Here is a 9,034-nt window from a genome sequence, read left to right on the forward strand (position 1 = left end):
AAGGCCTCTCACTGACTCCCCTCCAGGCCCAGCAAATGACCACTCAGGCCATGACCCTGACCCTGGAGCATCAGACCCTGCAGCGGCAGAGGCAGCACCAGGCCCAGGCCACCAGGGCTGCCTCTCCAGTGTCGCCCCCAAGTCCACGCCCCCAAATCCAAGCCTCTGTCCCCAAGTCCAAGAAGTCCCCTGTGCCCCGAGAGGAGCCTTTGAGTGCCTGCTCCAGGGTGAGGAGCGAAGCCAAACGGATGGCAGGCCTGTCGGGAGGGGCCCTGGGTGGACTGGGCCGCACCTCTACTTTCCCTTCCTGCCAGGAGGAAGCTGAGGAAGGGGCTCAGGACAGGGCCCAGAACATCAACAGCTTCCAGCAGAAACGGGACTACTTCCAGAAGATGGGTGAGGGCGTGAAGGGAGCCAGGCCAGCTGGCTGGCTGAGCAGGCCAGGGGGTGGGGTGAGGGTGCGGGTGATGACGGGTCACGGAGAGGGCTGCCTGGGCCCCTTACAGGGCAGCAGCAAATCAAGATGAAGACGGTGAGACCTCCGGCCAAGATCCAGATCCCACAGGCAGAGGAAGAAGAGGAGGGAGAGAAGGCCACGAGAGCAGGTGATAGAAGAGACAGATGAAGGGCCTGGGGTTCCTGCCCTCTACACAGCGCCTTATCCTCAGTGGACATCCTGGTCTTTCCTCTCTGCAGAGTCCCTCCCACCCCCAGTAATGAGGAAGCCACCGAAACGAAGCACGGCCAAGGCCACAAAGGAGACGGAGGAGCATAAAGCAGGCAGTGGCCAAGGGTCTGCGGAGAGTAGGGGGGACGTGGTGCGCAGCTCAGAGCCCCTAGCCCCGCGGCCACAGCCCAGCCGGGAGATCCGCAACATCATCCGCATGTACCAGAGCCGCCCGGCGCCCGTGCCAGTTCCTGTGCAGCCATCCAGGTGGGCTCCCTGGAGGAGGAGGAGGAGGAGGAGGGGTTGTTCCTGCCTCCGGGAATACCAGGTGACCTCTGCTTGCTTCCAAAAGAGCCCCCAAAGCTTTCCTGAAGAAAAACGACCCCAAGGATGAGGCGCTGGCCAAGCTGGCTAAACTGGGCATCAGTGGAGGCGACTCACCCCCCTCGGTGAGGACCCCCACGGTGCCCCCTCCAGGCCCTCTGTCTCTGGGAGAACTGCAGCCTCCAGGCTTGGGCAGGTGGCCCTGCACCTAGACACAATCTGGATACTTTCTCTGTGTCCCCCAGACACTGTTGCGCGGTTCAGAGAAGGACCCCCCACCAGCCCCGGCCCCTCCACCCAAGGGCCCCTCCAGATCCATCCGGGAGAAGCAGGGTCCCCTTCAGGGCCTGTTCAGCCAGACCCCACGCACTCCCGAGGGACCCCCACTTCCGCCAGCACCTCCACTGCCTCCACCTTTGGATCTAGAGCCCCAGCCACCTGAGCCCCATGGTAAGGACCCTTCATAGACATCAGGTGGGTTTGGTGGGACAGAGCAGGATTCCCAGCAGCCTTTGGGCACCCCGGCTCCGATCAGCTGCCGCTTTTGGACTTTGGAGCCATGACTGAGGAGCCCCAGCTTCCTTCCGTGTTCCTATCCAGGGTGGGGCCAGTATCCCGGGGCCTGCTGCCCTGTGACAGGGCTGTCCCTTTCAGGTGTGTGTGTGGGGGGGGGCGGGTGTCCTCCAGGCAGACCAGGAGCAAAGGACCTTAGAAGTTTGGGCAGGAGGACATGGAGACAGGAGAGGCTGCAGGGGCCCAGAGGGGCACTCCTGGGAGGCCAGGACCTCTGCTTCCCAGGTGGGACCCAGCCACCGACACCCTGAAACTCGTCTTGCAGCCTTAACAGAGCCCATGGGCGACCAGGGGGTCTCCACCCAGCTGCTGGTGCCCTCAGGCAGTGTGTGCTTCTCCTACGCCTACGCGCCCTGGAAGCTGTTTCTTCGCAAGGAGGTGGGCACGGGGTGGGGAGGGGGTCTCAGCTCAGACCCTTTGGTCTGAAGGACACAGCTGGGACCCCACAGACCCTCCCCCACAGCCAATCATGGGTCTGCCTCCCTTAACCATCCCCCAGGCTTGGTTGTCCAATCTGGACCTGGGAGGGCAGAGGTGCCGGTAGAGTGGACCCACCTGAACTTGACTGTCCACCTTCCTCCAGGTGTTCTACCCCCGGGAGAACTTCAGCCACCCCTATTGCCTCCAGCTTCTCTGCAGGCAGGTGAGAGCAGGCCCACCTGCAGATAGGCGGCCAGGGTGAGGGGCGGAGGAAGGGGCCGTCGGCCCATTTGCTGCTCACTGAGGCTCCCTCATCTGTAGATGGGGCTGAAGCCTCTGAGTGTGGGTGCCCCTCCTCCAGCCCCCACGAGGCTCCCAGGGCTTGGCCTCTGTGCCTCCAGATTCTGCATTTAGGGGCCAGGTTGCAGGTTCTGGGCTCAAAAGCCCCCCATGCCTTGGCACTCCATTTGTGCCCCAGGGGCCCTGGAGGGCAGGTCAGCCCCAGAGGCACCCAGATCAGGTCAGCTGCCGTGTTCTGACTTTGGGGCTCTCCAGGGCCCCCCTGTTGGCTGTGCTCATGGCTGCCCCACCCTGGGTCAACTGCCTGGCCCTGCCCCTGCCCCTGGCTGTCCCGGCTTGTGCTGACTGCCTGGCTCTGCCCCAGATCCTGCTGGACACCTTTGCCGAGTCTTGCATCCGCATCTCCCCAGACGAACGGCGCAGAATGAAGGACCTGCTGGGTAGGGCCCCTGCTTCTAGGGTGGGGGGAAGGGGTGGGAACCCAACTGAGCACAGCGTGGGAGACTGAGGCCGGCCCCTTCTTCCTGCCTGCAGGGGACCTGGAGGTGGGCCTGGATTCCCTCGCCTTCGCTGAGGAAGGGGTGAAGAAGCGCATCGTGGTGGCCGCTCGGGACAACTGGGCCAATTACTTCTCCCGCATCTTCCCAGTCTCGGTCAGGGGCGCACGGGGCGCTGGGGCGAGGGGGGGGCGGGGAACGCATGCAGCAGTGGTAAGAATGTGGGGGGGCGCAGCTCCAGGGCATTTTCCTGGGCCTCCATGACCTCCCCCCTCACCCGCTCGCTGGCGGCAGGGAGAGAGCGGCAGCGATGTGCAGCTGCTGGGTGTGTCCCATCGCGGGCTGAAGCTGCTCAAGGTGACCCACGGTGCCGGCTTCCACCTGGACCAGCTGAAGACCCTCTGCTCCTACAGGTGAGCTGGGCCAGGCTTGAGGGGGGTGGCGGGGGAGGCGGCGCCAGGTGGCTTCCAACTCAGCCCCTGGCCCGGTGCACAGCTTTGCGGAGGTGCTGGGCGTGGAGAGCCGGGGCGAGTCCACCCTGGTGCTGACGCTGAGGAGTGAGCAGCTGGTGCTGTACACCGCCCGGGCGGGCGCTGTCAAGGCCATGGTGGCGCTGTACCTGCGTGAGCTCACTAAGGCAAGTGGGGGCTGGGCCGGGCTGGGGGTGCCATGGGTCCTGCACACTACCCGGGCTGGTATGGGCTGTGGTGGAACAAGGAGGGCGGAGCTGAGGGTCTGGGGCCACACATGTCCCTGCCCCCAGAATTCCGACTACGTCATCGCCCTGAGGAGCTACATCACCGATGACAGCAGCCTCCTCAGCGTCCACCGAGGGGACCTCATCAAGCTGCTGCCCATGGCTGAGCTGGAGCCAGGTACCCTTAGGGGCTGGCCTGGGGGGGGGCCAGGGGAACCCTCCTCCAGCCCTCTGGCCTGCTGGGTGGAAGGGACAGGCACCCTCATAGCTGCCTTGTAGGCTGGCAGTTCGGCTCCAGTGGAGGCCGCTCCGGACTCTTCCCTGCCGACCTGGTGCAGCCCGCAGCCGCCCCTGACTTCTGGCTGGAGCAGCAGAGTGGCCGGCACCCGAGTCTGCCGCAGCCACATGGGGAGCCGGGGCCACCTCCTGGGGCCAGGGCCTCGGAGGTGAGGATGACAGGGGTGGGGGCCTAGCTGGGAGCAGAGGAAGGACAGAGTGAGAATGTCATTCCTAACCCCCCTGGAAAGACTTTGCTCTCATGTGACCCTCTGCCTGCTCACTGCCCCTCGCCCGTCTCCCAGCCAGACTGTAAGCCCACGGCGGGCACTCAATAAACAGCTCTCGACCGCCCTGTCTCCCTGTGTGTGCTTCTCTGGCCGCCCTGCCTGCTGCCCTCAGGCCTGGTAGGGCTGGGTAGGCAGGGTCTTTGGGACAGGCCAGGAGCCACGTGGGCAGCAGCAGGTTTCCTGTGCTCCCAGCGCCCCGTGCCGACCCGGAGCCAGGCTCTCAGTGAGGACTGGGAGACCACCAGCCTGCCCTCCTCGCTGGCCCTCAGCTCTCTGCCCAACGACCCCCACAGCTACAGAATGCAGGAATTCGCCCTGCGCTTCTTCCGCAAGCCCCCGGCCTCGTGAGTGCCCTGTGTCCACCCCGGGCCTGTCTGCCCCTCGGTGGTGAGAACTGCCAGGCTGTGGCCCCAACAGCCGCTCCTTGAGTAGCCTGGCCTAAGGGTGGGCAGGAGGGCCGGCCAAGCAGGGCTGTGGTCCCTCTGTCCCTGCAGGCTGGCTGCAGCCGGCGGAGGTGACGAGGGCAAGGCCCTGGCCAGCCTGGTGCAGTACACCAAGGTGAGGGTGACGTGGTGGGTGGAGAGGCTGGCCCTGGCCTCCCTGGGCCTGCCAAGGACCTCAGCCCCACAGACCACCTCTGTGGCTGCAGGGACCCATCCAAGAGTCACTCATCTGTCTCAGCGACGAGACCGCCAACAGGCAGGCTGTGGAAAGCTTCCGGGGTGAGTGGCGCTCCCGGGTCCAGCCGTCTGGGGGCGGGTGGTGAGTCGGGCCAACTCAGGAAGCTCCTGGGGGGTTCTGTGCTTCCGCCCATGGGCTGTGGCAGTCTGGGAGAGGAAGGGAGCAGGCAGTTCCGGGCAGCACCCTGCCCTTTGTGCGGCTGTGGGGGCCCCATTGTTCCCAGCCTCCTTTCCCCGGAGGTAAAGCTGATGCCAGGGGCCCCACCTCCTTGCCGTACCATTGGGGAGGATTTCAGACCAGTCGGTCCTGGTTTGCCAGAGATGCTGCAGCAGGCCCTGCATCGCCTGGGAGCCCCAGGTGTCCCTGAGCATCACCTGGGATCTAGGGAAGCTGTGGATTCTGACTCCATTTACCAGACACCCCAGGGGGTACAGTGCTTACATGCTAGGCTGCATGCTTTGGGAGACAGATGAGGTGCCACAGAGCGACAGTCTTGGAAACCCACAGCGACAGTTCTTCCCTGTCTGGTAGGGTCCCTGTGAAGCAGAATCCGATGAAGGGGAAAGGCAAGGGGCTCTCGGCAGGGGGTCCAGCTAGGCCAAACCAGTTAGAAGTGCAGGTGGGGCAGTGAGTTCTTCTCCCGCCGGCAGCACTGATGCAGTTCATGGGGGACCAACCCAAGCCCCGGGACAAGGATGAGGTGGAGTTGCTGTATGGGCTGCTGGAGGTGAGCCTGGCCTCCCCACGCACAGCGATGTCGTGACACCATCCAATCCTGAGCACCCAGTTCCTGCTGGACCTGGCAGGACTGCTCGCCCGAGGGAGCGGACGATCGGCTGCCCTGGGAGAATGAGGCCGGGCATCGGGCTGTGGTTTTGTTAGGTTTCTTGGGTGGTAAATGCCTCCATCCCTGGCTTCATCCAAAGAGGAATTCATGCCCAAGACTGGTTTGTGATCCAAGTGGGTTTCTATAAAGGACAGAGCCGTTTCAGGAAACCGAACTCAGGGCACTGCACACCCACAGGTGGTGCTGCAGCCAGAGAGAGAGAGAGAGACCGAGGCCAGGCCGCAGAACGGCGGAGGAGCAGCTGGGAAAGAGGGTGGTCTCCTGGGTCAGGCTCTTTTGGGGTGGCCTTCTGCTGGGAGACATGGTCGACCCCATTGGCTGAAGTAAGCCCACCTGGCCTAGATTGGGCCAATCCAGGTGTCCTGGCTTCCTGGCTCAAAGGCCTGGATTTGTGCATGCCCTCTAGCCTTGATCGGCTTCCAACTTCCTATAGGGGCCCCCTAGGCATGGAGGGGAACAATCCCCTCTCCTAACAGTCTCACACAGCGCGCTCCTCCCTGCTCCTGTGTAGGCGTCTCTGGGCTTCGCTGCCAGGTGACATGGGAGCAAAGGGCAGCAGGAAGAGGGGAGAGAGCCATGTGGCCATGGGTAGGGAGGTGAGAGGTCCTGATGGGAGGGGGGCACAGGGATAGAGCAGGTCTCCTGGGGAGATGGGAAGGCACGGGGGGGGGACTGTGCAGAGGTCCAGTTTGGGTGGGCAGGGCCACTCTGGCTGGCATTGAGTTCATGGGGCACAATCCCAGGTGAGAGCTGGAGCTGGTCAGGGGGAGCGGGGAGCAGAGGGGGCAAGTCTGTTTCCAAACCGTCACCTTCTCAGATGGGAAGAGGGAGGAGTGTGACTTGGGTGGGTTAAGTCTAACATTCAGGAGGGTCCTGCAGGCCAGGGGGAAACCCCTGCAGGAGGAGGGCGTGTGGACAGAGGCCCATGCTGGCTGAGTCTGGAGAGGAGGAGGGGACAAGAGGGGGCAGAGTGGGGGCCAAGCAAGGAGGCTGATTTAAGGCCAAAGTGCCTGAGTGCTGAGAGTGATCCCTGGTGTCACCTCCACCTGTGTCACTGCCCAAGCCCCTCTCCAGGCCATTGAGCCCTGCCTCCCAACTCCCTTCCCCCCAGCTCAGCCGGGAGGAGAGCATCCGGGATGAGATTTATTGCCAGGTCATCAAGCAGGTCACGGGACACCCCCAGCCGTGAGTGGGGCACCTGCTGGGTCGGGCCTGGGGCCTCGGGGAGCAGGGCGCTGGATGAAGCAGCCTGACTGCTTGCTGGCCGCCTGCAGGGAGCACAGCGCCCGAGGCTGGAGCGTCCTCAGCCTCCTCACTGGCTTCTTCCTGCCGTCACCCACCCTGATGCCCTATGTGACCAAGTTCCTGCAGGACGCTGACCCCAGCCTAGGTACCTGTAGGCGGGGTAGGGGGGTGGGGGAAGGTGGGTGCTCAGCTGGCAGGGGCCTCAGGGGCCTCTGATCCCGCCTGACCCTCCCACCCCCACCACAGAGCTGGTCCACAGCACCCAAGAGCACCTTCAGCGCACAGTCAAGTATGGGGGGCGCCAGCGGCTGCCCTGGCCAGGAGAGATGCAGGCCTTCTTGGTATTGAGGGTGCAGCAGGGGGGTGGGGGTGGGGCGAGGGGCGTGTCCTGGGGCCCCTGGAGGAAAGTTGGGCCAGCTCTGACCTGCCTTCCACCTTGACAGAAAGGCCACATGTCCCGAAAGTTTCTGATCCACATGTCGGGGGGTGTGGACTACAAGACCAACATCCAGATGTTCACGGTGAGAACCATGCACAGAGGTGGGGCCGGGCGGAGGGGCAGGGAGGGCCTCCCCCCCTCACAGCTGTCCCCGTTGCCAGGTGGCGGCAGACGTGCTGGAGGAGCTGTGCGGGCACATGGGCATCACGGAGCCGCAGGAAGTACAGGAGTTTGCCCTCTTCCTCATCCGGGGGGAAGGTAGTGTCCATGCGTGAGGCCGCTTCTCCTGGGGGAGGGGGGCTGACCGTGGTTGGGCTGCAGGGCAGGGCCTAGCGCAGGCTCTGAGGGAGCCCCTGGTGGCAGGGGAACTGGTGCGGCCTCTTCGGCCCTGTGAGTACCTCAACAGCCTGCTGGGGACCAAGGGCATGAGCCTGCACAGCCGGCGGATGGGCTGGGAGACCCCGCTGCACCTGGACCATCCCACCTACATCAGCGTCCACTACAGCCAGGTCAGTGCCCTGCCTCGGGGTGCTGGGCAGCTGACTGCGTCCCAAAGTGGGCTCTGCATCCTCCATTGTGTCCCCCTGCCCCCCTTTTGCCCTCAGGTGCTGTTGGACTACCTCCAGGGGAAGCTGCCGGTGAGCGCCCAGGATGAGGCCCGGCTCGCCCACCTGGCCGCACTGCAGCACCTCAGCAAAGCTGCCTCGGAGCGCCCCTCACAGTGAGTGCCCCTCCCCCTCCCCCTAGGCCGTGTGCCCTTCCCCAGGGTCCCGGCCTTAACCTGGGAGCGATTGGCTGGATTACCTGGTGCCTGGGCTCTGCCCAGCCCCGCACCAGGCGGCCAGCAGTCTGGGACGCACCTGCCGCCCGTCTGTGCCCTAGGGAAGACCTGCTGCTTTACGTGCCCAAGCCACTGCAGGCGCAGGTGCGCACAGCCGCTGTGTGGGTCCTGCTGGGCCGGGAGCTGGGCCGGCTGCAGGGACACAGCACACTGGACACGCAGATTGGCTTCCTCGGTGGGTCCAGGTGCACCTGGGTGGAGGCCCTGCCAGCAGCTGCCTCGCCCTCCCCAGGCACCCACCTGAGCCCTTGCCTCCTTTCACCCCAGAGGCCGCCAGGCAGCTGCCCCTCTTTGGCTACACGGCGTACACGGTGCTGCGCTCCAGCGAGCTGACCCTGCCCAAGCCCTGTCTCCTGGGGCTCCGCCGCCAGGACCTGGTCCTCATGGATCCCAGCTCCCAGGTGGGCCCTGCTCGACGCCCCCCACCCACGCACCCCTGGAGCCCTGCGTGACCCTCCCCTCCCGCCCCCAGACTCTCTGCTTCTCCATTGCCCTGGAGGAGGTGCAGCGGCTGCGCCTGATGAGCCCCCTGGAGGAGGGCGGCGTCCCGGGGCTGGAGCTCAACTATGGCTCGGCAGACCGACCCCGGACCATCTGGTTCGAGGTGCTGCAGGTGAGCAGGGCTGGGCCGGCCGGAGGGTGGGCCGACGATGGGGGAGGGGTGCGTGGAAGGGTGACCCGGTGCCCTCTGTCCGCAGGCCCAGGAGCTGCAGCACACCATCGTCTTCCTGAGGGACAGCCACGCGGCCACAGGGCCTTAGGGGGCCCAGGGCTGTGCCCAGAAGGGGACCCACTGCAGGGCAGCCCAGCTGGCCCATGTGGTAGCTGACGACAGGGCGGTTATGGCCATCAGTGAGGACTCCCGAGTGGGAGCTGGATGGGGTGCCGGGGACTTCAGCCTGGGTATCTGGGGCTGCGAGGGAAATAAAAGTCCTGA

At 65.0% G+C, this 9,034-nt stretch overlaps 1 protein-coding gene across 1 annotated transcript in view; it reads left to right on the plus strand.

Annotated features, from left to right (window-relative positions):
* Positions 1-8,858, plus strand: part of MYO15B (myosin XVB) — a 30,893-nt gene extending 22,035 nt beyond the window's left edge. Inside the window, exons 37-65 of the mRNA XM_075559695.1 lie at positions 27-227; positions 315-396; positions 507-605; positions 697-934; positions 1,020-1,116; positions 1,237-1,441; positions 1,830-1,942; positions 2,148-2,207; positions 2,649-2,724; positions 2,819-2,937; positions 3,076-3,194; positions 3,277-3,418; positions 3,545-3,656; positions 3,758-3,924; positions 4,237-4,388; positions 4,539-4,602; positions 4,694-4,766; positions 5,376-5,452; positions 6,684-6,757; positions 6,847-6,962; positions 7,064-7,158; positions 7,261-7,338; positions 7,418-7,514; positions 7,620-7,765; positions 7,862-7,977; positions 8,139-8,272; positions 8,365-8,498; positions 8,570-8,710; positions 8,796-8,858. Coding sequence (XP_075415810.1) covers positions 27-227; positions 315-396; positions 507-605; positions 697-934; positions 1,020-1,116; positions 1,237-1,441; positions 1,830-1,942; positions 2,148-2,207; positions 2,649-2,724; positions 2,819-2,937; positions 3,076-3,194; positions 3,277-3,418; positions 3,545-3,656; positions 3,758-3,924; positions 4,237-4,388; positions 4,539-4,602; positions 4,694-4,766; positions 5,376-5,452; positions 6,684-6,757; positions 6,847-6,962; positions 7,064-7,158; positions 7,261-7,338; positions 7,418-7,514; positions 7,620-7,765; positions 7,862-7,977; positions 8,139-8,272; positions 8,365-8,498; positions 8,570-8,710; positions 8,796-8,858 — 3,390 coding nt within the window. The remainder of the gene's footprint in view (positions 1-26; positions 228-314; positions 397-506; positions 606-696; positions 935-1,019; positions 1,117-1,236; positions 1,442-1,829; positions 1,943-2,147; positions 2,208-2,648; positions 2,725-2,818; positions 2,938-3,075; positions 3,195-3,276; positions 3,419-3,544; positions 3,657-3,757; positions 3,925-4,236; positions 4,389-4,538; positions 4,603-4,693; positions 4,767-5,375; positions 5,453-6,683; positions 6,758-6,846; positions 6,963-7,063; positions 7,159-7,260; positions 7,339-7,417; positions 7,515-7,619; positions 7,766-7,861; positions 7,978-8,138; positions 8,273-8,364; positions 8,499-8,569; positions 8,711-8,795) is intronic.
* The last annotated feature ends 176 nt before the right edge of the window (positions 8,859-9,034 follow it).

Source organism: Tenrec ecaudatus, chromosome 10, assembly GCF_050624435.1.
Source record: "Tenrec ecaudatus isolate mTenEca1 chromosome 10, mTenEca1.hap1, whole genome shotgun sequence".
Taxonomy (NCBI): Eukaryota; Metazoa; Chordata; class Mammalia; order Afrosoricida; family Tenrecidae; genus Tenrec; species Tenrec ecaudatus.